The sequence below is a fragment of the Cebidichthys violaceus genome, unplaced genomic scaffold (assembly GCF_023349555.1).
Source record: "Cebidichthys violaceus isolate CVI_PGR_0920_01 unplaced genomic scaffold, fCebVio1.0.p SCAF_126, whole genome shotgun sequence".
Lineage (NCBI taxonomy): Eukaryota > Metazoa > Chordata > Actinopteri > Perciformes > Stichaeidae > Cebidichthys > Cebidichthys violaceus.
The window spans coordinates 336,253-361,073 of NW_027176292.1; the positions used below are offsets into that span (position 1 = coordinate 336,253).

General features: G+C 42.6%; 3 protein-coding genes across 8 annotated transcripts; all 3 read left to right on the forward strand.

Annotated features, from left to right (window-relative positions):
* The first annotated feature begins 594 nt into the window (after positions 1-594).
* On the forward strand, positions 595-3,553 carry fosaa (v-fos FBJ murine osteosarcoma viral oncogene homolog Aa). Of its 2 annotated transcripts, none has more exons than XM_068706944.1 (4): positions 595-822; positions 1,482-1,709; positions 2,035-2,142; positions 2,293-3,553. In XM_068706944.1, exons 1-4 carry the CDS (start codon positions 685-687, stop codon positions 2,959-2,961), a joined length of 1,143 nt encoding a protein of 380 aa, XP_068563045.1. In that variant the 5' UTR covers positions 595-684; the 3' UTR covers positions 2,962-3,553. The 2 variants fall into 2 exon arrangements, with proteins under 2 accessions (XP_068563045.1, XP_068563046.1); XM_068706945.1 differs by having other exon boundaries at positions 736-822; positions 1,555-1,709.
* Positions 3,554-3,937: 384 nt separating this feature from the next.
* Positions 3,938-8,875, forward strand: jdp2a (Jun dimerization protein 2a). 2 transcript variants are annotated; one of them, XM_068706946.1, is made up of 4 exons: positions 3,938-4,232; positions 6,249-6,466; positions 7,178-7,282; positions 7,403-8,875. In XM_068706946.1, exons 1-4 carry the CDS (start codon positions 3,992-3,994, stop codon positions 7,586-7,588), a joined length of 750 nt encoding a protein of 249 aa, XP_068563047.1. In that variant the 5' UTR covers positions 3,938-3,991; the 3' UTR covers positions 7,589-8,875. The 2 variants fall into 2 exon arrangements, with proteins under 2 accessions (XP_068563047.1, XP_068563048.1); XM_068706947.1 differs by lacking the exon at positions 3,938-4,232 and adding an exon at positions 4,373-4,666.
* Positions 8,876-9,386: 511 nt separating this feature from the next.
* Positions 9,387-24,798, forward strand: LOC137869560 (heme transporter FLVCR2-like). Of its 4 annotated transcripts, XM_068706999.1 has the most exons (12): positions 11,657-11,698; positions 13,314-13,980; positions 15,604-15,745; positions 16,818-16,958; positions 18,022-18,089; positions 18,366-18,469; positions 20,417-20,527; positions 21,225-21,330; positions 21,416-21,527; positions 22,127-22,194; positions 23,326-23,446; positions 23,761-23,848. In XM_068706999.1, exons 2-11 carry the CDS (start codon positions 13,357-13,359, stop codon positions 23,398-23,400), a joined length of 1,551 nt encoding a protein of 516 aa, XP_068563100.1. In that variant the 5' UTR covers positions 11,657-11,698; positions 13,314-13,356; the 3' UTR covers positions 23,401-23,446; positions 23,761-23,848. The 4 variants fall into 4 exon arrangements, with proteins under 4 accessions (XP_068563102.1, XP_068563100.1, XP_068563099.1 ...); XM_068706998.1 differs by having other exon boundaries at positions 23,326-24,798; XM_068707000.1 differs by lacking the exon at positions 23,326-23,446 and having other exon boundaries at positions 23,761-24,798.
* Positions 24,799-24,821: the final 23 nt, after the last annotated feature.

Below are 24,821 nucleotides of genomic sequence, written 5' to 3' on the forward strand. Positions count from 1 at the left end.
GAAGCGGAGAGAACATGCATCTTTTTAAATGCATCGCGTTGACCTTGCAACAAAATGAGCTTTTACATTATTAAAAGTGTGTGTGTGTGTGTGTGTGTGTGTGTGTGTGTGTGTGTGTGTGTGTGTGTGTGTGTGTGTGTTGTCCGGCTATTTAAGGAGCCTATACTTAAGTGTTTTTTTTACCCTAGAATAAATAAATGATTTATCATCATCGCCCAGGAAATTGTTAGCCTGCATATATGTATTTATAAATAGGCTCACGTTTCTCACCCTACGTTGCATTCAGATGAAGCCGATATTTGTGAATGGGAGTGAAAACTGCTGTGTGGCTTTCAGAGCAGTGACGCCGTTCTTACCATATCTGAGACATGTTGTGACATATCACAAGTGGAGGAAATATAACGGATATTAAATGTCAAAATAATGTTGTTTTACCCCGAAAAGTAGGCCTGTGTGTCTGTCCGTCTGACCACCCTTCCCCCCCCCCTCCACGGATGGTACAGTCTTAGTTCATTCATAAAATTCTAGCGGAGCATAAAAGGAGGGGCTTGCATTCTAGTCGTCCAGATACCAGGTATATACCTGGAGAAAAGACCCGAGACGCTCTGCCCAGCGGAAGGCCAGAGTCATATTTGTCATTGATCGGGACGTGTGTGTGTTTATTTTTGCGTTTCCTCCCTCGTGATGTATCACAATAACCCGACGCCTGACATGGATTCAGTCTCTTCCACCTGCCGGCCTGAGTCTCCTGTCGGGACACTTTTCCAGAAGACGCCAGAAGAGGCGAGCTCTCCAGCTTCCTCCTTAGAGAGCAATGCAAAGGTATGAACGGCTTTGTTGGTCATACAGTCAAACATGCAGCCCAGGAGGCGCGCACTTCACGAGCTAATTGAGCGCCCTTTCTTTTCTTTTTTTTAATGTGGTCCACAGACTGATTGTTAGCATTCTCGGTGGAGGGGGGGGGGAGGGGGAACTGATTGATATGATTTTAATTAACTCGGTGCGCTTTATTTTTATTTTTTCATCACCGTTCTTTTGTTAAAAAAAACAAACACATTTGCTGAATACATTTGACGTGAGATCAGCGCGGGTCGATGTGACACATTAGCACCGTTGTCCGGGTTGTTTTGATTCCGACGTCCTGGGACCAAACGCGAGCGTGTCGATGCAGCGGTTTCATTGAGAAAAATAAATCCATTCAGGAGACTCCACAGCATCTCTGCGTCAGTGTTGACGTCAGAAACCGTGATAAAGTCAAATATTGATCTGGAGAAGGCTATTTCTGGATGGGTTTATTTCTAGAGAATATAACACATGCAGGCTGCCTTCTGCTTTTAGCCTCTAAACAAACGATTTGTGGCTTTAATTGAGGATTGTTATCACAATAGGGTCCACTTGAAGCCAAAATCAGCGTGGGAATATATTTATTTTAAGAAATCTCTATTATAGCCCTCATTTGTCGATTATTTCCCCTTTTTCAGGAGCTCTGCCGAGACATGAGCGTTGAAGACACTCCATTTGTTCCAACAGTCACTGCAATTTCCTCTACCCCAGATTTCCAGTGGATGGTCCAGCCTACAATTATTACATCTGTCTCCCCGTCTCTGGGTAGCAAGCAAGCCAATGAACCACAAAGCTCCCACCAGGCAACACCCAAAGTGGGCGGGAATAAGGGCAAAAATGCTGCCAGAAAGGGGAAAACAGAGCAGGTAGGTTAGCTCAGATGAAGTCTAACTGCCCATTGGACAGAATAGTGTACATTTACATATGCTAGTCTGAATTCCTTGTGTGCAACAGTGCTATTGTGCATGCTCCTCTGGTGCCGTGTGCCGGCTGTGTGCCTTTCTTAGGCAGTCAATTTATATTCAGGTCACAGCAAGTCTGCAACAATGGTCTATTTTTAGACGCATTGCAGCGAAACATGCTTCTTTTGCCATTCTTCAGAGGGTGAATTGGCAACAGATGCAACGGATTAGAGGATGAAATGGCCGGATTCTTCAAGGTAATAACTGAATCATTTCCTTCACATCCCAGCTGTCTCCAGAGGAGGAAGAGAAAAAGAGGGTAAGGAGGGAGAGGAATAAAATGGCTGCAGCAAAATGTCGCAACAGACGGAGGGAACTCACGGATACACTGCAAACTGTAAGTAAACAGTGATTTGTTTACTCAGCTGTCATATGCACCCACTGTGTGTGTGTGTGTGTGTGTGTGTGTGTGTGTGTGTGTGTGTGTGTGTGTGTGTGTGTGTGTGTTTTCCAATGTGGATGATTCTGGATGTCGATCTATCTGAAGGAGACAGACGAGCTGGAGGAGGAAAAAGCAGCCCTGGAGACGGAAATAGCCAACCTCCTCAAAGAGAAAGAACGGCTTGAATTCATCCTTGCCACACACAAACCAGTGTGCCAGATGTCAGAGGAGCTGGAGTCTATTTTCAAGGAGCCCACGGGGTCCCCAGAGCTACCGCCCAGTCCGGACGAGGACCGACTCCCAGAGGATGGCACCCAGGAAGCTCCCTCGCTCCAAGACATGGGTATCTCCAGTGATCCGTCCACGGCCATCTCTGGGAACTCCAACATCTTGCTGTGCGCCAGCGCCGAAATCAACATCTGCGATCTTGAGCCCTCTCTGGACGTTAAGGAAGGGCTGCTGGAGAATATGTTGCCCAGTTTGGAGGAGAAAACCCCCATGGAGACGGCCCGATCCGTGCCAGACATCGATCTGAGCAGTTCCCTCGGGGTCTCGGACTGGGAGACCCTGTACAAGTCTGTCTCCAGCGACCTGGAGCCTCTCAGCACTCCGGTGGTGACCTCCACCCCCACCTGCAGCAGCTACCTGTCCGTGTTCACGTTCGCGTGTCCCGAGATGGACTATCTCACAGACGGACTGGACGGTCATAAAGGCGGAGGGGGCAAAGCTGAGTCGGTGGATCTCCTCAACTCCCCAACTCTCCTGGCCTTATAATGTACAGAGGGAAGCGATCGGTGTGACCTCTCTAGTAGTTCTGTTTGCCGTTTCCTGACTTTGAAATGATATGAACAACATTATGCCACAGTATGCTGTAACACTACAAGGAATACGTTCATGAAATGTCATGTTTGTGACTAAGCAAACATGCAGACTTTCTCCAGATGCATAGCCAACAGAGTGATGTAGCGAAAAGCATGGCTTTTACTGTCACAGGTGGGACTGAAGTACGTTTTTGATTTTACAACGCATGCTGAAAAATTCCAAATAATTTTCAAAGCTTACATATATATATATATACATACATACAGTATATGTATATGTATGTATATATATCTGATCTGTTACTAGATCTAAGATGTAATGTGGAATTTGATGTATCGGTATGGTTTTGTGTTTTTGTGTTAATATAGTGTATTGATTGCTGTACATATTGTATTTACGTATTCATCCATGTTACGTGCAATGTCATCAACTGTGGGTCGACCTCGGTGAAAGTTTTCCATGAAAACATCCAGTGCTATATGCTATATATATATATATATATATATCTTATCAAGATGTAACTTATGATTTATTTTTTTACCTTTCAGAATTTGACTTATTTGTTCAATTTGAGAATAAGTAAAAATGAGCATTGATTGCTTATCTATTCTGCTGAATAACTACAATAAATCTACATTCAGAGTGGAGTTTGTTGCTGGTTGTTTCTAAGAAATCTATTTCTTGATCGAGGAGTGAATATGAAAAGCTTGTATTTAAAATGTACACATTATTTCAATACATTAACATGATAGAGCTATAATTCTACAAAGGAAGTATAATGTGAGGTAAAAGTGTACAAATTTAAATCACTATATTCTTTTAACATGACCTCTGTATTTCCTCAAACCTAGTTACAATGATGTATCTTCTACATGTTCGCGCGCGTGCTTCGGGGTTGGATGAGGAGGGATCTTCTGTATTTCCAGCGCAGGCCTCGTCTGAGCCTCTCTGTCGTTGCAGTTTGCAGCCTCAGTGTTTCTTTATGGGAGGAGCGGCGCGACTTCCCCACTTCTGCCCCCACTATGTAGGCTACTTTTTTTTTTTTTTTACATCCTTGCTTACGTTTGGCTGGCATAGCCTAATTTCCGCATTCCCAAATCCTCCCAGATTGGGATCACGTTTAAAAATCGGTCTGATGCAACGATTTCCACTTTTTAAAATCTACTCTCGACCCTCGGCTGACCAGAAGAAAGGACATTTGTTGCACCTGGGATCAAAGTCAGGTCGGTATTCAAAACTTCGTAAAATCGAGAGGGCTGACTATTTTCTCCACTCTAACCAGGCTGCTGGCGCGCCGCGCGCAGGTCACACCGAGCTCGTGAACAGGCAGCGAGAAGCTCTGCGGTGTGTTTGGGTTAAACTGTGCCGTTTACCGCAGTCTCTGCGTGCTTTTTTGCACTCCACGTAGAGCTGACATCTTACTGAGCATGCTGCAGAAGGATCACTTTTCTTTTGTTTGCATTGCTCCTCTTACATGGAACTACGGCGTGCACAATTCAGAACAAAATGTTCCTATTTAGACCCGTGTGCCCGTTGCATTGGTGTTGTGCATTGCAACTTAAACTGTGTTTTGATCGACGAGCGCTAACTTGTTGTTTTTTGGGGGGTTTTTTTTATCACTGCGAGCTCTTTTGATGGGAAGACAAAGTTACGTAAGGTAAATGCCGCACTGAAAAAAAAACTTCCGCTTTCAAGTTGACCAATGGCCTCAGTATGCACGCTGCAACACAATGTAGTCCGTTAAAGATGACTACACATATTCATAAAGCAATGACAATTCATGTTCATAAACTAGCATGCAGTTTGTACATGTATAAGTGCATAGACGTCACAACTAACTATAATACAGGCTAATCAGTCTAAGTTTAATACATTGGCTTCTTGGACCTTCAGGGGACTAATACAGTTATTATATTAAATAGCTGTTTTAATCATAACTTCACTATGGACCGTACTTAGAAGTCCTTTTTATCAATCTTTAAGAATCATGGTGCTAAGGCAGCTTTGTCTTTTGCTTTTGTTATTGTTGTTCAAATTTAAAACCAAACTTCTAATGCATGTCACTACAAATCACATTTATTTCGTCTTGCACCATTTTCAACACACACTGCCCGTCATGAGCCACAGGCACGGCCTTTCACTTTGTCTTTCTGACCTTTTGTTTGGGGAAGTGGGAAAACTGAAAGTTGTCCCCATGTGTGACGCTCATGTTCTCAAGCGTTGCTGTTAAGTAGATGCATAATTTCCACACACACACACACACACACACACACACACACACACACACACACACACGCTTCACTTAGACATGACACGTTGTTTTCTGCTGTATATTTCCTGTACTGTGGTCTACGGGTCTTTGAGTATTTGACTGTTGGATGATTTTTTTTGGGCTGCATCATGTTTTTTGGGCTGCATCATGTGGCATCATGAGCTGTTGTCGTATCATTTCCTGTTGTCTCCGGCTGGCTTTGCTCTCACACACACACACACACACACACACACCTGTCTTTGGATACATTTAAACGTTCATGTTCGGCCTTTTTCAAATTAAGGCATTCGCCAGTTTTAGTGCAAAAATGTGTTCTGCGCAAAACATTAGAAGTAGACGGGGACAACTTTCATTTTTCGTGTGGCTAAACCAAACCAAACAAGCTAAATTTGGGTTCATATTTCACCCCATTATGGTGAATTTTGGCAGCCACATTTTACTCCCCTGACATAAAGTCTCATAAGGAGGAAACCGTGGCTATTTCTCAAGTTCTCCTTGAAATAAAGAGGAATTTGTCCGAGTGTGCTTTGTCCACTGTTACTCGTCTCTCTTATGGCCTCTGGGGATTAAATAAGGCAAAGTCTTGCCAAGATCCCTGTAAATGGCGGTATATTCATTCCAAAAAAAAAAAAAAAAAAAAGAAGCAAAACAGTGAAATAGCCTAATGAGAGCGGCCTTAGCATCCGGCTCCTGTAACAGACCAGCAATTCATCAACGAGGCAAGTCTGACTGCTAGAAAGGAGCGGTGCACCTCAGCCTTCATGAAGCTCTGTGACCGACTGTAGCTCAATTAAAACCCATAAATGTCTACTTGCTGCTAATTTGTTATCGTAAAATGGCTTTTCTACCCTCGCGCCATGAAGTATGTACTATAACGAGCAGGGCAGACAGAGTTGTGTGTGCTTTTCATTGATCTGGTTTAGCTGCTGTCTGAACACGTCTTCCATTTTCTCCCTCTGCCCGCTAGCTGTGGTCACGACCGAGTCTGACGCGATGCCAGGACGAATCCCAGATCCCTCTGTGACAGCAGGCTCGCTGCCCAGCCTGGGTCCGCTGGCTGGGATCTCAGCCACCACGCTCACCGACAAGCTCAAGTTTTGTGACTTCCAGGAGTTCGGCACGATGCTGTCACCTCTGCACTTCCTGGACGGTCTGGGGAAGAGGCCCCTAGTGATCAAAACGGAGGTATAGGAAACACCTGAGGAGCTGATGACTACATCATGTAAACACAAATAGTGCACTTTGACTTGTTATTCACTTTGCATGCTTTTTTTTTTCTGAAGTGACTTTTGAACATTTGAAGGGATTTAGCCACAGTGGAAAGAACAGCTGCAACAAAGCAAATACAGAATTTCAATATTTCAAATGAATCGTACAGATTCTTGCTCAGCGGTGTGTAAAAATTTGCCTAATGTGTCATAAGCAATTTGCCTGAAAGTGAAACCACCCTTGCAGTTTCAGCGTTGTGTTACATGTTAATCACCAGTTCCACCTAGTGGACATAGCGGGACACTGTAACAATAAGCATTTTAAAACAGTAATTATGAAAACTTTGTCCTTTGCGTTTATAGGTAAACACACAGGCCTCGTTATATGTCTCGGATCACTTCATTAAGTTGATGTTAAACCGATTAAATGTGTTTAAAATTAGTATAAAATAAAATGAAAAATTGTTAGTTCTTCATTTAGCTCAACATGTTGCTTATTGATCACGATCGTGAAGAAGGCATGGCCAAAGCCTACTGCTATTACAGTCAAATGTAATATGAAGAAGGTGAGATGATACTTTGTAATCTTTTATCATAATTTAGTTCTGAAACGTGGAGAGTCTCCCATCGTACAGCAGGTCCAGCAGCACTTAATCCCACACCTTGTTGCTCCTGCTCTGTTGTTTAGAGGGACGAAGAGGAAGACAGGAGGAAACGAAGACGAGAGAAAAACAAAGTGGCTGCGGCTCGATGTCGAAACAAAAAGAAGGAGAGGACAGATTATCTACAAATGGTGAAACATAATCGTCGTTATTTCAAACATCCGTTGTTGTCGCCGAAAACAACTCCCAAGTATTATTCATAATAATAAGTCGTGTTCACCTCCTTTTTTTTCCTCTCCATCCTCTCGCAGGAATCGGAGAGACTAGAGATGTTAAACTCTGACCTTAAAGCCCAGATTGAGGAGCTGAAGCTGGAGCGACAGCAACTGATCCTCATGCTTAACCGGCATCGCCCCACATGCATTGTGCGGACAGACAGCGTCAAAACCCCGGAGAGCGAGGCCAACCCCCTGCTGCAGCAGCTGGAGGCCGAGTGAAGGTGCGGCGACTTTTGTACAGTTGAGAAGAAGCGGCCCAACTAGCAGCACTTAAGAGTCGGAGGAGATCCAGCCGAGTCCTTCAGGAGCGTTTCGCCACAAAATGTGGATCCAATAACAATGGACACTGTTTGTTGCAGTATAATCACATATTCTCTCTCTCTCTCTCTCTCTCTCTCTCTCTCTCTCTCTCTCTCTCTCTCTCTCTCTCTCTCTCGCTCTCCCATTTACTTGTCGTTGTGGTCACCGGAAGCTCCAGCCACTGTCGGCACGAAGTTAAACAAACAAACACAGATATTGGCACATTACTTCACATTCTATACATTCAGTTCGTTGTTTTATAGTGGATTTGTACTATATGTCTTCTTAGCTTTAGCCAGCGCTTCAACATATTTCCAGCATCTAAAATGTTCCACTGTTGGAAAAGCTGAAAACCTCAGCAATTCATTTGGTGATTTACAAATGAACAATTTAATTTTGCCTTTGTTAAGATGTATTCTGGGAATCATAGGGGATTTGACATTCAGCTAGAGGAGAGCAGGTAGGCTTAATAGATACATTTAGTTTAATTTGCTCATTTAATTAAGAAAATAGTAAATTCTCTATTTTTCAATAGTTACACCCACAGACAGCCATTACTACAGAATGACCTTCATGGTTCATGGTCATTTTTCTTCTTTCGTTCATTTGGTGGCTGAGCGGTTGATCCTTTTTCTTTTTTTTTTCTTCTTTGGTTTTGGCGCAGGCGTCATGTATGCACATATATATATGTATCTATATCTATATATATATATATATATTTATATATATATATATATATATATATATATATATATATATATATGGGCTGTTTACATTGTACTTTATTTTCTGTTAGCATATTGTTACTACCAATTATGTTTTTTTATACTTTTGTATATGATGTTATATAAGCATATAAGCTATCACAAAATTCCATTTTGTATTTCCTTAAGAAATAAATATTTAGTTTGTTTTTTTTACTGGATTTATTTGAGTCCTACAAAATGAAAACATGTCCATCGTAACGTTTTTCATGACCAAACTTTCTGCTCATTGGTGCCATCTGGTGGCAACCTGATTAACCCTGAACGTCTACATTTTGTATTCCACATATTTGTTATAGTTTTATGCAGGAACTTCCGAACTATTTCAACCTTTTGAACTGTTGTAAATCTCCAGAATTCCCACTTCCCCCCTCAGGGTTTGGCTGCAGAGGGAACGCTTTGCTTCAGCTGTGGGTCATATACACATAACAGTGGAAACAGATGGGAGAATCTACTGTTTGTGTCATAATAACATATTTTATGTTTAACCATATTCCCTTCACTTCATGTGTGATTCTGCATTAAGTCACCAAACCTTTACTTTTTTTAAATCCATTTGTTGTATTTAGATTTTAGATTTAATTCACATTTAATCTGTTATGATGAAAGTATAATTACATCACAGGCTAGGTACTTACAGGGAAACACAAAGTTAGTAACAGGGCACACTTTGTTCTCTCCCTGGAGGAGGGACTATAGGATTACAGGCAAACATTGGGACAAACAGAAGTTAACAAACCATATCTATATGGAGATATAGTTTATTTTACGTTGTTTGTCTTATCTGTAATGACTGACTGATTGGCGTCCCTACACTTACAGCTTGTCATGTCTTATCTCAGCAGCTGGGTGGAGTAAAAGTCGGGTCGTACGTAATGTGCAATAGAGAGGATTTCTCAGACAGCTCAAGTATTAAATGAACTCGTGGAGAGCAAGTCAGTCCTTTGGAATGAAGTCTGAAGTTATCTAAGTTCTGTTGGTTCTCAAACTGACTCGTTGTTTTTTTTTTTTGGGACTGTCACATGGAACAGAAGTGACCGTTGGTATTTTCCTCATCATCACTTCTGTAATTTGATTAGTATATTAGGACGGTTTTTAAATAAGCAAGTTACGACAGTGGTGGAAGACTTCATCTTCTGAGTGCGCTCGTTTTAATTGAGGCAGAACATGGGAGAAGATGCGCGGGCCTCGCAAGAAAGGAGCGCGCGCGATGCCAATGATGATGGACCACATTTGGGAGCGCGGGGTCCAGATGCCGCGGAGCATATTGAATGCAGCAGCATCCCAAACGGCGACAGCGGCTCTCCGGCCACAACGCGTTTATACAAGAAGCGCTGGCTGATCGTGTGCCTGTTCAGCGCCTACTCCCTGAGCAACGCGTACCAATGGATCCAGTACGGCATCATCAGCAACATAATGATGAAGTTCTACAACGTGGACGGCTTCGCTGTCGACTGGCTGTCCATGATCTACATGCTCACCTACATCCCCTTCATCTTCCCGGTCACCTGGCTCCTGGATAAGAAAGGGCTGCGGGTCACCGCGCTGCTGGCCAACGCGCTCAACTTCTCCGGGACATGGATCAAGGTGGCCAGCGCCAAGGCCAACCTGTTCGGGGTGACCATGTTCGGACAGTTTGTAAGTTCCCTTGCCCAGGTCTTCATCCTCGGGATGCCCTCCAGCCTGGCGTCGGTCTGGTTCGGCGCGGACGAGGTCTCCACCGCCTGCTCTATTGGAGTTTTTGGGAATCAGGCGAGTTGATTGGTTGCTTCAATTACACCTAAACTCACGGCTTGGCATCTTTAGGTGCAAATAGTTGCTATAGGACGCTGGTTGATGAATTATTTTTTTGTGTGTGTGAAATTCCTTAGTTTGCGCTGATACCAAAGGGAATTCCTGGAAAACATCCCTGAAGAAGTGACAGAAAACATGATGATGATCATGACATTACATGAGTTATAGACCTATTACTGTCCACAATGCTTTACCTCCTCTAAATACCAATGCACTAAACACCATGCTTAGTTTGACTTAATCTAGGCAAATAGGTAGTGTGTGTTGATGTGTGTGTTGTGTGTTGTGTTACCGCTTATCTGCATATTAGAGCACATGCTACCTTTTAAAAAAAAGTATCAGGGTTTATGGGAATACTCAGGTCCTTTAAGGAAAAGTATTCATATAGAAATGTAAAAACAATCCAAGTACAAGTCTTGCATTTAAAATCCCACTTAGACAAAAATAATGAATGTATTTAAAGGGGATGATCAACCCACAATCAAACATATTTTATCTTATTTATCAATCGACATTGTTATGGTGTGAGTTGCTTTGTTTTGGAGGTATTGGTCACAGAGGTGTCTGCCTTCTCTCATATATAATGGGACTGTGTCATTTGGCTTGTGGTGCCAAAAAAGATACATTTGAAAACTCAACAGCAATGATTCTTTCCAGAAATCACGACGCAGTCACTCAGGATAATCCACAGACCTGGTTGTGAATTAGCAGTGATAGCATAGCGCTACAGGTTAGAGGAAACGTGTGCATGTTTGATTTTGGGGTGAACTGTCCTTTTAACGGCAAACTGTACTTAAAGTTTTAAAAGTAAAAGGCTCTGCTGAAAATGGCCCCTGTGAATAAATAGGCTTTTTTATTAGCTGCATATTACATTATTGGATTTTGATGCATCAATGTTTATAGCCTATTATTTGTGTAGCTGGTCGAATAAAGTTAGTCCAGTGGTGCCGAACCAAAGGGTCACAAAACACACCTGCGTAATACTGGGGTGCAAAAGTTCTGCAAAACAAATCTGTATTCATTTTTGTTTGTTTTTGTTTTTAAATGAAACATCTGAGACATTTCGATGGGACATCTCTCTTTGGTGGAGCTGCTAAGAATGTGTAGACATTTGAACCCCAACTGGAGCCAAAAGGACCTCAGGTTTAATCTTCAACATATTTTTGCATTTTATCAATTAGTTGTGCTTTTTGTTTTCGCTTTGAAAAGTATAGTCTTATTATAGCCTATAGCTATCAGATACATTTAGGCCAATAGAGGAGTAAAAGTAGCCTACAACGTTTCCCTCTGAAATGAAGCGTAGAGGTGAACAAAAGAACAGAACAAAGCCGGATTCTTTCTTATATAAGCTACGTGATGCACGCTAAACCAACCCTCCAAGGTGTAGCGTCCATCACGGAAGTTGTTTGTTTTAGGGCGGACGTACCAAGGAAACGGGAGGTGACGTGCACAATGTCGCCATCCTCTGCAGGTACAGTGTATAAAGTTAGTAGTGGTTGATCAATGCTGCCGTGTGCTTGGTGTGATACACTGTCATATGCTGCATATGTTTGTGCGTAAAATATCAAAAATCGCAGGAAACGCTCCTGGCTGCAGGCTTTTTATATGTACAGCTCACGTGTTCATATCTCGTCGTCGATCTTCGCGGAATATGTTTATAGTTAATAATGCAGTTTATAGCCCGAGTACCGAAAGTGTTTTGGATTATGAAGTTGCTGGGATCGTGTAACGGTCGGGTTATCTGCTGTGGTTAAGCGTTTCATTGCGATGTTTTTTTTCCTCCCTAGAATTAAGGAATTGAGGCCGAATGCCAACAAAGCAATGTCGGGTTAACAACTTTGCCTCCCACTAGATCTCTAAACACCGATACTGAACGCATGAATGCATCTCACATCGTTTCCTTTTAAAGACACCTGAGAATAGTGAACGAGCTCGTGCATGCAGTTTAAATCTGACGAGAGTTTTGGTTTTCCTTCTCTTCCCTTCACTCCTTCCATTCAGGGATTTGCTCTCAGCTACCAGAGGTGGTGCAGCTGGAGGCTGAAGAATGAAGACAGCAGGGGCGCTACAGCCCTTTGTATATATATACAACTCTAATGTATATATATATACAAATGTATGTGTATATATATATATATATATATATATATATATATATATATATATATATATATATATATATATATATATGCAAACCCTGCTGTCTTCAGCCTTCTTTATATAGTGTATTGTTGCAACTCTAATGCTCGTGAAAACTCAGTTGTGGCAAGAATAGAATCATTTTATATAATAGAAACAAGTGGCTCAATGTTGAATAAGCCAAAATACAACATTGTTAACCTTGAACAATGTAAGTTTGGAAATGATTAATCGGGACTAATTGTGTATGTCCCACAGTAATAACCCTCCATTGAGTAATACATCTCTGTGTATTTATTACAAAGACAGCGTGATCAAAAAATGTATATGTAACCAACTTTTTTTTTTAAATCATCCAGCGCCTAAGATGGATGCTGTGATAGGAAGTGACTGCATTAGTTAATCCGATGCATGAACCACAAACTCTCTGCATTAAACAGTGGGATGCTATCATGTTGTGTTTGAGCAGCACAGCATAAGTAGTCGACCACTCGTGTTGAACTTGTTTTAAAATGTAGTAATACAAGAGGTTTTAGTTTTGTACATATTTTTTCTGATCAACGTTCAGTCATTGTCACCCTCCGCAGACTTTAGCTCCTCTGTACACATCCCTGTATGTGTATATGTGTGTGTGTATATGTGTGTGTGTGTGTGTGTGTGTGTGTGTGTGTGTGTCATGTGCCTAACTTAGCAATAAAATGGACTCGCTCTCTTCGACCGTCCTACTGTATATTCCCGCTCACCGCCGGCTATTATATGTGAAGTTGATCCTATGACATAAGCTGGAAGGAGGAGTTTGAAATGAGAAGTGAAGCTTATCACATGACTGAAGTGGCCAGGCAGGTATTTCACTGTACCTGCTGGGAGGGGCGAGTCAGGTAAAATGCCACGGTGTAGAGAAAGCGGACCCACAAGTAAAAACAAAAAATGTTTGCTCTTCCCTCCAGTTGCTAAAGTGTTACAAAAACCTGAGGCTTCGGTGGGAAGAACATGATTTCTCAGGATGAATTCTCTGAAGAGTGGATGGATGGCGTTGGGGAGGATGGAGGCGATGGTTGGTCTCCGCCGAGAAAAGAGAGAACCAGTTTGGGGGAATACAGCCGGCTGTCTGTGGGAGACAGCAGCGACGCCTCGGAGCCTTCAGCCCTGGACACGGCACAGCTCCTCCCACTGATGGAGACCAAGTTGTACAAGCGGCGATGGCTCATGCTAATCATCTTCAGCGCTTTCTCCATGACCAACGCCTTGATGTGGCTGCAGTACGGCATCATCGGCGACATCTTCCTGCGCTTCTACAGCATCGGCACGCTGGCCATCGACTGGCTCTCCATGCTCTTCCTCATCACCTACATCCCCCTCTTCCTGCCCGTCTCGTGGGTGCTCGAAAAACGGGGCGTCAGGGAGGTCTTGGTGGCGGCGGCCGCCTTCACGTGCATTGGGGCCTGGATCAAGACGGGCACGGCCAACCCCAGCATGTTTGCCATGACCTTCTTCGGCCAGTTTGTGTGCTCGGTGGGCACTATTTGTATGGGCATCCCGTCCAGACTTGCATCCTTGTGGTTTGGGGAGCAGGAAGTCTCCACCGCCTGTTCCATTGCTGTTCTTGGAACCCAGGTGTGTCTCTGTTTGCCTTTCGGGGCTCAAAACATCTTTGGCAGTGCGCAGAGAACTGTTCGTGTGTGAAAAACTGAAAGAGAGCTTCTATCGTCTTTGCAGTGTAGGATCTGAATAGATGAGATGCTAAGCATTTATCCTTTATCCTCACTCAGAATACAAGGAAATGTTTTAAACTTGTAGGTGATCTGAAGCTTCAGGTAAAGGATTTCCAAAGATCTTTCTTCATTATTATATATATTATATATATATTTTTTAGCTCTAAATGATTATTTCTGTACAAGCCAACCAAAGGCAGTGAATGAATACTGCTCAGGTATGACAGTTCTTATGTATTGGGCTATATATGGATGCCTTGTGATCGCACCATGATCTTTAACCCTATAAACATAGACCATCAAAAGACGTCTTACCCTCCTGCTGCTCTTGAACCTTTTTTTTTTTTTCAATTGATGTGTGTCCTCTCTCACATGTGTGAAACCAAACACTGCATACCGGCCATTGTCACGCATGTTCTTGTTTTGTGCCAAAGTCCCGCTCCCCGCCGGTGAACATGAAAGGACCACATTGTTGTTGATGTTTACTTGCTCACCACGACTTTATTCCTCTGGCTCCGGTCCCTAAACCTGAAGATTACAAATTTCCAGGCAGAAGTAGTTCACACATCCCCTTGGATGGTTTAGAAATAGTTCACATTAAGAAAAAAAAATAGGTAGGATTTCCATAAAGGCCTTTGAAGATCAAACAGATCAACAGTCTGTGTGCCAAAAACTGAGAATAAGCTTGTTTTTGACAAGTTATCAAGAGTTGCTCTACTTATCCAAAATGCACATGAATGAGAAATACAGAGGCTTTTCTTTGCATCGGATGTGGGACAGTGATATGCAGGGATGACTCCCCAGTTACTGAGTTGAACAGATCTCGAGCAAAATGACCAACGTTTGAAATGTGTCTGTTGTACTGTAGAGGGTAACAGGTGAACATCGATAAAGCATGGTGGCTTTAACATTCCTAAAGGACTGAAGGGGTCTGACTCATCTCTGTGCTTGCTGTTCTCAGGACATGTCTTGTCACTTTTCGCACCTTTTCTTATGTGAAAGTGAGGAAGTGGGCACTACTCATATGTATTCACCCCTATCCGTCCCAGATCCACCAGGACTGTTGCTGGACCTTGAGGTTGGGGGGTTCAAGTACGTGTTCCTCAAATATAAGGTTACAGCCAGCAGCTGGTTAGCTTAGCTTAGCTTAAAGACAGGAAACAGGGAAACGGCCAGCCTGTCTTGGTCCAACAAAATCCCCCATAACTTTGTTTTTTATAGAGATTACACTAACAAGATGTAATGTGTTAATTAGTGATCTTTTAGAGGCGCTGATTGATGGGCTTTGTTTCATTTGGACAGAACCGGGCCAAGTGTTTGACTGTGTTCCAGTCTTTACGCTAAGCTAATCATCTCGTTTCCGAAAATGCCCAACTATGTTTTAGCCCCACTGCCCCTTTTTATATATTTTTAATGTAGCCAATACATACGGCAAATAAGCATGTATTATTGATGTGTTTAGAATAGCGGGTAACCATCACTCAGAGTCATTTCATGTTTTTATTTTGTGCCTCTCACCCTACAGTTGGGTATCGCCATCGGGTTCCTGCTCCCACCCATCCTTGTGCCCAATGTGGACGATGTGGAGGAGCTGGCGTACCACATCAGAATCATGTTCTACATCAGCGCAGGAGTGGCCACCTTCATCTTCGTCCTCGTGGTCATTGGTAAGATGACTATTCACATCCACAGGCTCATAGAGGGGGTGGGGGTGGGGGGGGGGTAAGAGCTCTTTGCTCACTCAGGCAAAAAATAGCTCACTGCAAGTCCTTTTCAATGTCATACAACTCCCACAGTCATGGGTGTGGGAATCTAAAAAAGCAAAGAGGCATCTTGACATTTCGTGCTTTCCAGCAGTAGGGACTGTGACAAAGCTGTTACCTCACCTCCTGCGTCCCGCGGCGACGCCAACAACATTTTTAGTTTGCATTGTAATGGTATTTTTCGATGAGAACACATTCGATTCTCCAGTTGGGATTTTGTGCCACATCAGGATTCATTGTTCAACACACAAGTTCATTCATTTCTCTATAGTAGAGCTTTTTTTTTATACGGCCGTTGGGCTCCTCGGGCAGCACTGCCGGAGAGCTGAGTCTCCCTGAGATGTGCTTTCTACCGAAAAACTCAACAGCATCACAGTCCACCGGATGAGCAGCTGCAGTAATTGCTGTAATTGTTCACCTTTTGATGAGATGTGTTTAGACACAATGTGAAATACATGCAGGGACTCGGGGACTCGGGGACGTGTTTTAAGAAACCATCTTCCTCGTCAGCTCTGTCAAATCCTCCTTTCGCCTCCGTGGAGGACTACAACTCACCGAGATTTTCAGCTGGCAACCTGCTAAACCCAATAGTAAAATATGACACGCTTTACCTACACAGAATGTATTGTTATTGCATTTAGAGACATTGAAAATATACAAATACTGTATTTACTCCTCCCAGACAAATTTCAACCTACCATCAAAATAATAAAACTCAGTATTGTAATAGTTACTATGCTAACTATTGTTATTATTGTAAAAAAACAAACATTATTACCATATTTTTTACAATATTACAATACAATATTAGAATTATACTGATACAGCACGTATGGCTTTAACATTATTATTACTTTATTCTAAGGTAAGACACACACACACACACACTCCTATTTGCTTCCACTGTTTGTCCTCGTCGTTGTTTGTACTGGCTGATGAAATAACAGAGCGGCTTGTTTGTCTGTTTGTCTTCTAGTGTTTCAGGAAAAGCCAGAGATCCCTCCAACTCAGGCCCAGGCTCAGGCCAGGAACATCCCCCCCGACGACTACTCGTACATGGCTTCTATCATGAGCCTCCTGCGCAACAAGCCCTTCATGCTCCTGGTGGTCAGCTATGGTGGGTCCCTTCCTGTTGCCTGCACTGATGTTTAGCCAGGGCTGCCACTTATGATTACTCCGTTGTTTATTCATTTGAGTCATCATTTTAGGCTAACGTCAAGAAAACTGAGCCAAACCGAGAAAATTCCAAGAGGATGTCTTTAGATTGCTTGTTTGGTTTTTTTTCTGACCAACAATCCAAAAATCACAGCGATATTAAACAGAGAAAGACAGGAAAACCTCACATTTGAAAAACTAGAACTAGTCGATGCTTTCCTTGACATTTTTCCTTGCTTGTTTTGAAATATCAAAATAGTTGATTCACTTACACCAGAGTTCCTTCCATGACTTCAAGTACATGTGGTAGGTTCATAGGGAGGTGACATACAATTAAATCATAAAGATAGCAGAGGAGGAAGTCCAGGTCAGCGTCTTCACATGACACATCTGTGTCATAATGATATCTTGATTACATCATTGTTATCCCACATTCCATCTTACTCTTATCACGTATCCAGACGAGGATGTTGTTGCTAATATCTAGGTGAAAGGTATTGACGTAAAAAAAAAAAAAGCCTCAAAATAGATGTCGTCAGCTGGAGCTTTGTGGAAACTCACCGTCTTTATCAGCTGGTTGAGCAGATATGAGGATGTGTCATCATAACACACCGACTTCCAGTGCTCTGCTCGTGTGCAGCATTGATTATAGGGACGTTTGAGATGCCACACTCTTTGCTCAAAGGTCACAAAAAAAAAAAGACAATGTGAATGATTGGCGGTGTCAAGCGTGTTAGAATGTGTTGGTCTTTAAATGTGTGCCCTAAACATGCCTGAACAATGGGATTTTAAGGCAATTTTGTGTTTTTGTGCTCCAGTATAAACAAACTTACATGCTGTTATCCAAGAAAGTGAAAAAAAAAAGGTCTGGAGGCTGTAATGGGTTGACTAGATGTGTGAAGTTGTCAGCTGTGTTTTTAGGGGGGGGGGGGGGGGTGCAGCGTGAGGTCCCATCTGCACCCTCTTCCTTTCCCTACAGGTCTTCTCTAAATAGACAGTCGCTGATTTCTGTTTGTTGTCTGCAGGGCTGAATGTTGGCAGCTTCTATTCCATTTCCACGCTGTTGAATCGGATGATCATTGAACACTACCCTGTAAGTCCCAGTGTGTCTTTGTTTCTTTCTTTGTTCTCTGTGTTCTTCCTCAACCATTTTCTGTCCCCACCATATACTTAGTGTCAATAAGTCCCGCATGTGGACATTTGGAAGGTTTTCTTTGACTCTGATTACTAAAAAGCTGCCAAGGAGATGACCCTGACACGGTTAACTAGGAGTTTTTATCGCTTAGAGCCTCCAGGACAAGATAACTGCAAATGTCAAAGATGCCTTATATAGTCTGTAAAACCATAACAAATATTGTTTTCCTCTCAGGGTGAAGAGGTGAATGCTGGGAGAATTGGTCTGACTATTGTTGTTGCTGGCATGGCAGGTTCCCTCATATGTGGCATTTGGCTGGACAGGACCAAAACATACAAGTGAGATATTTCTATACAGCGGCTTAACTATTGACTTCTATCCACTTCTACTCCTTGAAACATGCTGCTACGGTCTTCAGACGAATACGTCTGCCTCATGGACATTACAATGACTTGAAATGTGTTGATTTATTTCCCTACACGGTTCAACGTGTTTACGGTCCCGTTAGGAAATCAATGATGGTGGCGGTTCTTCGAATGTCAGCTTTGTGAGGCGATGCAGGGAGACGGTTCAGAAAGGAGGCTGCCCACTGAGAGTCAGTTTCCTGTATCTGTGTCCAGCGGGTTTCAAAAAAACGCCCCATGCCTTTAGGAGACTAGCAGCAGGTCCTGAGTCTCTTAACTCCAATGGGAATTCAAACAGGATCCCAAATATATTTGTCTTTCGCTGTTGACTACTGTACATAAAAAAAGTCCCATGGGGTCCATCGGAAAGGGCAGGACTTCACCTCTCCATTGGCGGAGCTTGTTATGCGTCATTTTCATTATAGAGATAAATAGATAGCTTACTGCTAAATGCTAACGTCTTCAGTCAACTCTCTGCTTTAAAACACGGGATCCTTGCATAGATATCTTTTAAATCATCCATTAACAGCGAGACGACCAAGTGAATTCGTGCCCACTCTGAACAAAAGTGGAATCCAGCGGAGCTGAGTTTTATACGTGACGTCCCTCTCTGCTTATCTGAACTGACAGGCTTTACTCTGCTGCTCTTCCCAGGTCACATCTCAAGCCACCGCATTAAACATGGCGAGCACTAATCATTCAATCCTCAAAGTGAAGATATCCACTGGGTGTCTGATTATTGTTGTTGTCGTGTTTGTCTTGATTAAGCGTGTCAGAACTTTAACTCATTTTCCTCAAAGTAACCACTTATTTGCAGCAGTTTTTCCGCGCGTTAGGTACTTGGTACGCTGCCTTCAGGGATCTGGCATGCAAACTATTATGATGTGGAAAAAAAAAAAAAAAAAATCCCTCAGATTCCTTACATGCAGTCAGGATGCTTTAGCTGTCAAAGCAGTCAGGCCCAGATTTACCTTGTTGACCCTCACGCGCCTATTGTCCCATGTGGGAGAGAGTCAGAGGACCGTGTTGTAGTAACAAAAAGTGTTTTGCAGCATTATCTTACGCGTGGTTGTACGAGAGACAGCTTCACCAGAGAAAGCCTGTTTGAGCAGACGGCCTGGGTCATGACGAAGGGTCTTTAGTGACTCAGGAATACTGTTAATGCTGAGGAGGGATTTTCAAGTGAGGACTTTCATTCCAAGTATCTCTTATATCTCTTATAGTTATAGAAACTGGGGGTATTTGTAGGCATTAGTCCTGGTTGGGAGAGTCATAATGTGCATTTTACTCATTAAATGCATGAGACACTTGAAATGATGCATGTTAAATGTTGAGTAGAAGAGCTATTGGCTCGTGAGACTGTCCCAGTGTTCCCAGTTTAACCCTGCTGACTAAATGATAAAAACAAGTATGTGAATAGGAAGTTTTCTTTCAGATGCAACGTGGGATCAGTTGTATATAAAGGCCTCATGTAACCACCTACAGGAAACAGATGTTTAACACAAAAAATGAACACTTAAGTTGGGTTTTTCCTTTGGATATGAGTATCTTTTTAGTACAGAATTATCAGACTATAGATGGAGGATTATCAGTACATATCTTCCCCCTAATTTTAAAATTTTTTGTTGAATTATGTAGTATTTCTTTGTTCTGATTTGACAGGCATGTAGCAAGCAGGAGCCTTGTCCCTAGATTCATTAATATAAAAGTAAAAATCAGATTACAATACATTTCTTAGATGATTTTTAGTTAGTCTTTTAGTGTATTAAACAAGCTGCGTGTCCTGTGTGTGTGTGTGTGTGTGTGTGTGTGTGTGTGTGTGTGAAGGTTGATCATATCGCCTCGGCGCTCTTAAACTGTGTTTCTATCGCGTCTCCTCAGACAAACCACCTTGGCCGTTTATCTCTTCTCTCTGATTGGGATGCTGGTCTACACTTTCACCCTCAACCTGGGTCACCTGTGGGTGGTGTTCGTCACAGCTGGAGCTTTAGGGTAAGCAACCTTTCAAGGTGAATGACTACAGAGGTCGTTAAAAACATCCCAGCCAGGGTTTGACATGATGGTCACTTTAAGGAATAATTAACAGGGTTTCCTGCAGGGTTTGGAATCTTGAGATTTTGAATCTGAGATGTGTCATGCCAACTCATAAGTGAGCAACATCTCTCTCGACTCCTTAATGTTGTCGTCAAGACTTTGGATCCTGTAGAAACAAAACACCATCGAAGAAAAACCATATGATTTAACAGTGAATTGACACAAGTAAAAGTGTTTCAATTTGAACAATGCCTCATCCAAAAACATGCCAATTTGATATTGAGAAGTCAATAGTGTGTGTATGTAGTTCATGTTTCTTTACTTCTCTCTCTTCTGGCATGAGTGTTATTGTCAAAGCAATATTAATACTCAGTCCTCGTGCTTTGTCCCTACAATTACTGCAATTTATGGTAAGCTGATTAAGCCCATAACTGGTTTCCATAGCGATTCCTTTGTCTGATTTTCTTTCAGCACAGAAAGTATTATTACACAGTAATACTCGCCCTACTTTTAGATTAGTGTTTTTTCTTTCTTTTCTTTGGTAGGGATGGACACCACTGTAGATGACAGACTTTAATTTTGAGCGCCGGTGTCTGTCTGTCTGTCTGTCTGTCTGTCTGTCTGTCTGTCTGTCTGTCTGTCCGTCTGTCTGCAGCTTCTTCATGACTGGATATCTACCGCTGGGCTTTGAGTTTGCAGTAGAGCTCACCTATCCAGAGTCAGAGGGAACCTCATCCGGACTGCTCAACTGTTCGGCTCAGGTCAGTGGCATCAGCACCGGTTAACATGTGAATACAAAATGTGTTGGTTTGGCTCTGTGACTGTTTTTAAAAATCCTCATTTCAGATCTTTGGAATCATTTTCACCATCTCTCAAGGGAAGATTATTGATAGATGGGGCACTTTTGCAGGAAACATCTTCCTGTGCATCTTCCTGCTAATAGGAACAGCTCTGACAGGTACGATATTTAATACTCCTCTGTTTCTTCAGCATGCCTCTCCCGTGGTCACCAGACAGAAAGACTTTCAAAACAACAGTGGACATTGAACTCACACCAGCAACGCATGCGATACTAAAGAGAACTTTAAGAGGTAGAGCGTGACCGTCTGACCCGGTCGTGTCGTTCGTAGGATGAGGTTGCTCCCTAGTGGCCGAATGAAGAACCTCCATTTATTAAAGGCATGAATGAATGAAAAGGAAGACTTCTCTTCATCTTATTCGTTAATGCTCCGTATCAAACAAAAACGTATGCTCTTTTAAAATTCATTAATAAAACTGGAGACGTGATTACATTTATTACACAATTATTACTAATTTCTCTGATATTCTCTGAAAACATAACAAATCATCACTCAAAACTACATGAGATACATCACGTTGTGGTATGATACCCCTGTTTTATTTCTCTCTCTATATATATATATATATATATATATATATATATATATATTCTTTTCCTGCTATTTTCTTGCCCTAGCTCTAGTTTGAATTAGTAATATTAATTCCACACAGACCATGACTTGTATAAGCAACGTTTTTCCCTCTCCTGTATCACAGGTCTTATCAAGTCGGACCTCCGACGACAGAAGGCCAACCTTCAAAACGCCGAGGTGCAGACAATGAGTGTAAGTACATCGGTGTGCGCTACGTGAAGCCAGAGGTGGGATCTTCACATGCCTTTGGAGAAGGAATGTGTTAGATGCCGCCCTGGCTCTGGGCTGAATGCACTCTGACTGGTTCTCTGCGGTCCTCACACTTGCAGGCATGCACACGAGTGAAATGCAGGGGCTGCACTGCTGGAAACTTTCTCTCTAAACTCTCAAAGGCTGTGAACAGAAAGCACAATGCTTTGACTGACAGCTCTCCAACTTGCCCTAAAAGCATGTTTACCACCTGTTGCTATGACAACCTTACTAAGAGTGCAGTTGCCAGCTTTATAGATCGCTGCAATAACGTGATAAAACACACTCAAATCTGCTATTAATAAATAAAAAAAGGAGGTTCCATTTGGTGAGTTAATCTGAAAAGAAAAGGCATCTTTTTGGTCAATAGTTGACATGAATACTGAGCATATCACAGATTCAAATGTAGTTCAACATAAAACAGAACCCAGTGGACTCCAGCTGATCAGAATCCTCTTCAAACTTTTAACAGTGAATGCTGCTTTAAACTACATCTTCCCTCACATTGTGTGTCTTCTGCTGCTCACCCGTTGCCTTGTTTAAGACAAACTTTGCTGTTTTTCCGCGTCCTCTGTTTCTGTTCTTAATATTCCAATTCTAACAATATACCCTGAAATAGAAAGCTACAGTAATCCAGCTCACTAATACACCTTAAATAAGAGATGCTGAGTAGACCACCACTAGTTTCCTTGTTTTATCAATGAGCCAGTTTTGTTCAATTGTTAGAAATGAGAAGACCAGCAGTGAGATGACTCAGGATGCATGCACAACAATTGAAATAAGCCATAATAGGTGTAATATATATCAAGATATATATTGCCAAAATACTGTTATTTTACATTTAGCAGGAAAGACTCTGACTGCACACGTATTGTCTTCACTAAAGCTCTGTAAGCGTGGCCGCTGGACCGGAGTGAAGGTAGTATTAGTTTGGTGTGCAGGGTTTGGTGGGGGGGGGGGGGGGGGGGGGGCAGTCTGGTGGTGGTGGTGGTGGTGTGGGATGGAGGAGACTAAGGAGGATGAGGTGGCCCCTCTGGGCCCCTCAGAGGCGTGACACCCAAGCTATTGTTCCAGCCTACAGGCTCCGTGTCATCGGTGCTGGACTACGGGGCCACGGCGCGCAAGGCCCACTGGCAACGGCAGTATTGACAAAAAATCCACAAGCTCAGTAAAACCAAAACACACACCTGCCAAGGTAGGGGCACACCCTCTGTGAAGCTTCAACACCAGTAGTACACCAACACACACAACTGAAGTCCAGTAGTTTGTTGTGACTTTTTTTGCTTTAACGATGTCAACTTTTTAGGGGACAATTGATCATTGGATAGTTGTGATAAACTGAGAGGTCATATTGATCCATGAATGAGAGTAAAGTTCAATTCAAGCGATGTACAGACTAGTATTGGTCTCCGATGATGAATTTGTGTCTTCTGATTAAACAAAAATTTCACTCTTTCTCATTAGTCGGACGGCGCCATTGTAATCGTTTTCTGTCCTCGTCCTTTACAGAAAGCGACGGCCGATCTAGAAAGAGCCGTCTCTCCGCCTGAGGTCCTGAAAGAGGGGAAGCTCTAAGGAGGACGGACTCTTGTCAAAGACACCATGACAGACAAGAGAAATACTGTCCTGCACACATGGCCACGGAGAGACAAAAAAAGAGGCTGCTGTGAAGTGTGAGCACAAGGAGAGTGAAACATACTGAGCAGCCCTCTGTGCGACATCTCACACACACCGTATCGTTGATTCACACTAGTATCCCAAGTGTAGCTCATCCTAAACAGAGCACAAGGAACCTTAATGGTTGCCACACCCCTAGACGAAGGCACCTTTGTAAACATTCATTTTATCCAACGTAGGCCTTTTACATGTCCTGTTAGTGCAATGCAACGGCCACTTTAGCGACGTCAACATTACCACGCTCTCCAACCGTCCCCCTCTGTTGTTCTACGCGTCTAATGAGCAATATTTAAAATGTGAGTGCTTCCTAATATTGTGTGTAACTGTGTTGTGTTCTCCCCTCGTGGCCATCAGTTCAACGAGTCAATATCATCTCCATCTGCCCCTTTCAGGATCACATGGAGGTTTTCCTTTTCGTATATACTGCTGATTATAAAAAATACAATGGATGCCGTGCATCCGAGGAAACTTTGGAAGGGTCGGTTTTGTCCAAAAACATTTGGTCATAAATATCTGGATATACATGAGACGGCGTCTGGAACAAGTGTTTTTATGTGTAATGCTACTTAGCTTGTGAAGGTGTTACTGTAGTCCATGCTGTACAGTTTGTCACTAACATGTTTTACTTGTGTTGTGGCAGGTCGTCTCGTGCTTTTTCCTGTTTTATAATGAATGTTGTGTGTATGTGATTTTAATAAGAGGTGCTAGTTATTCATTCAGTGGTATTTTTAGGACATTTTACAGTGCTGTGAAAAACTCTACATCCCCAGAGTGTTGTTTCTATTTTTGACTGTATGCACAGTGTAGTGTTTTCTATGACACACAAAATGAAGTAAAATAAATAATTGGATTAAAAAAAACAACCATGAATCAGAGGACTAAATGGAGTTTGT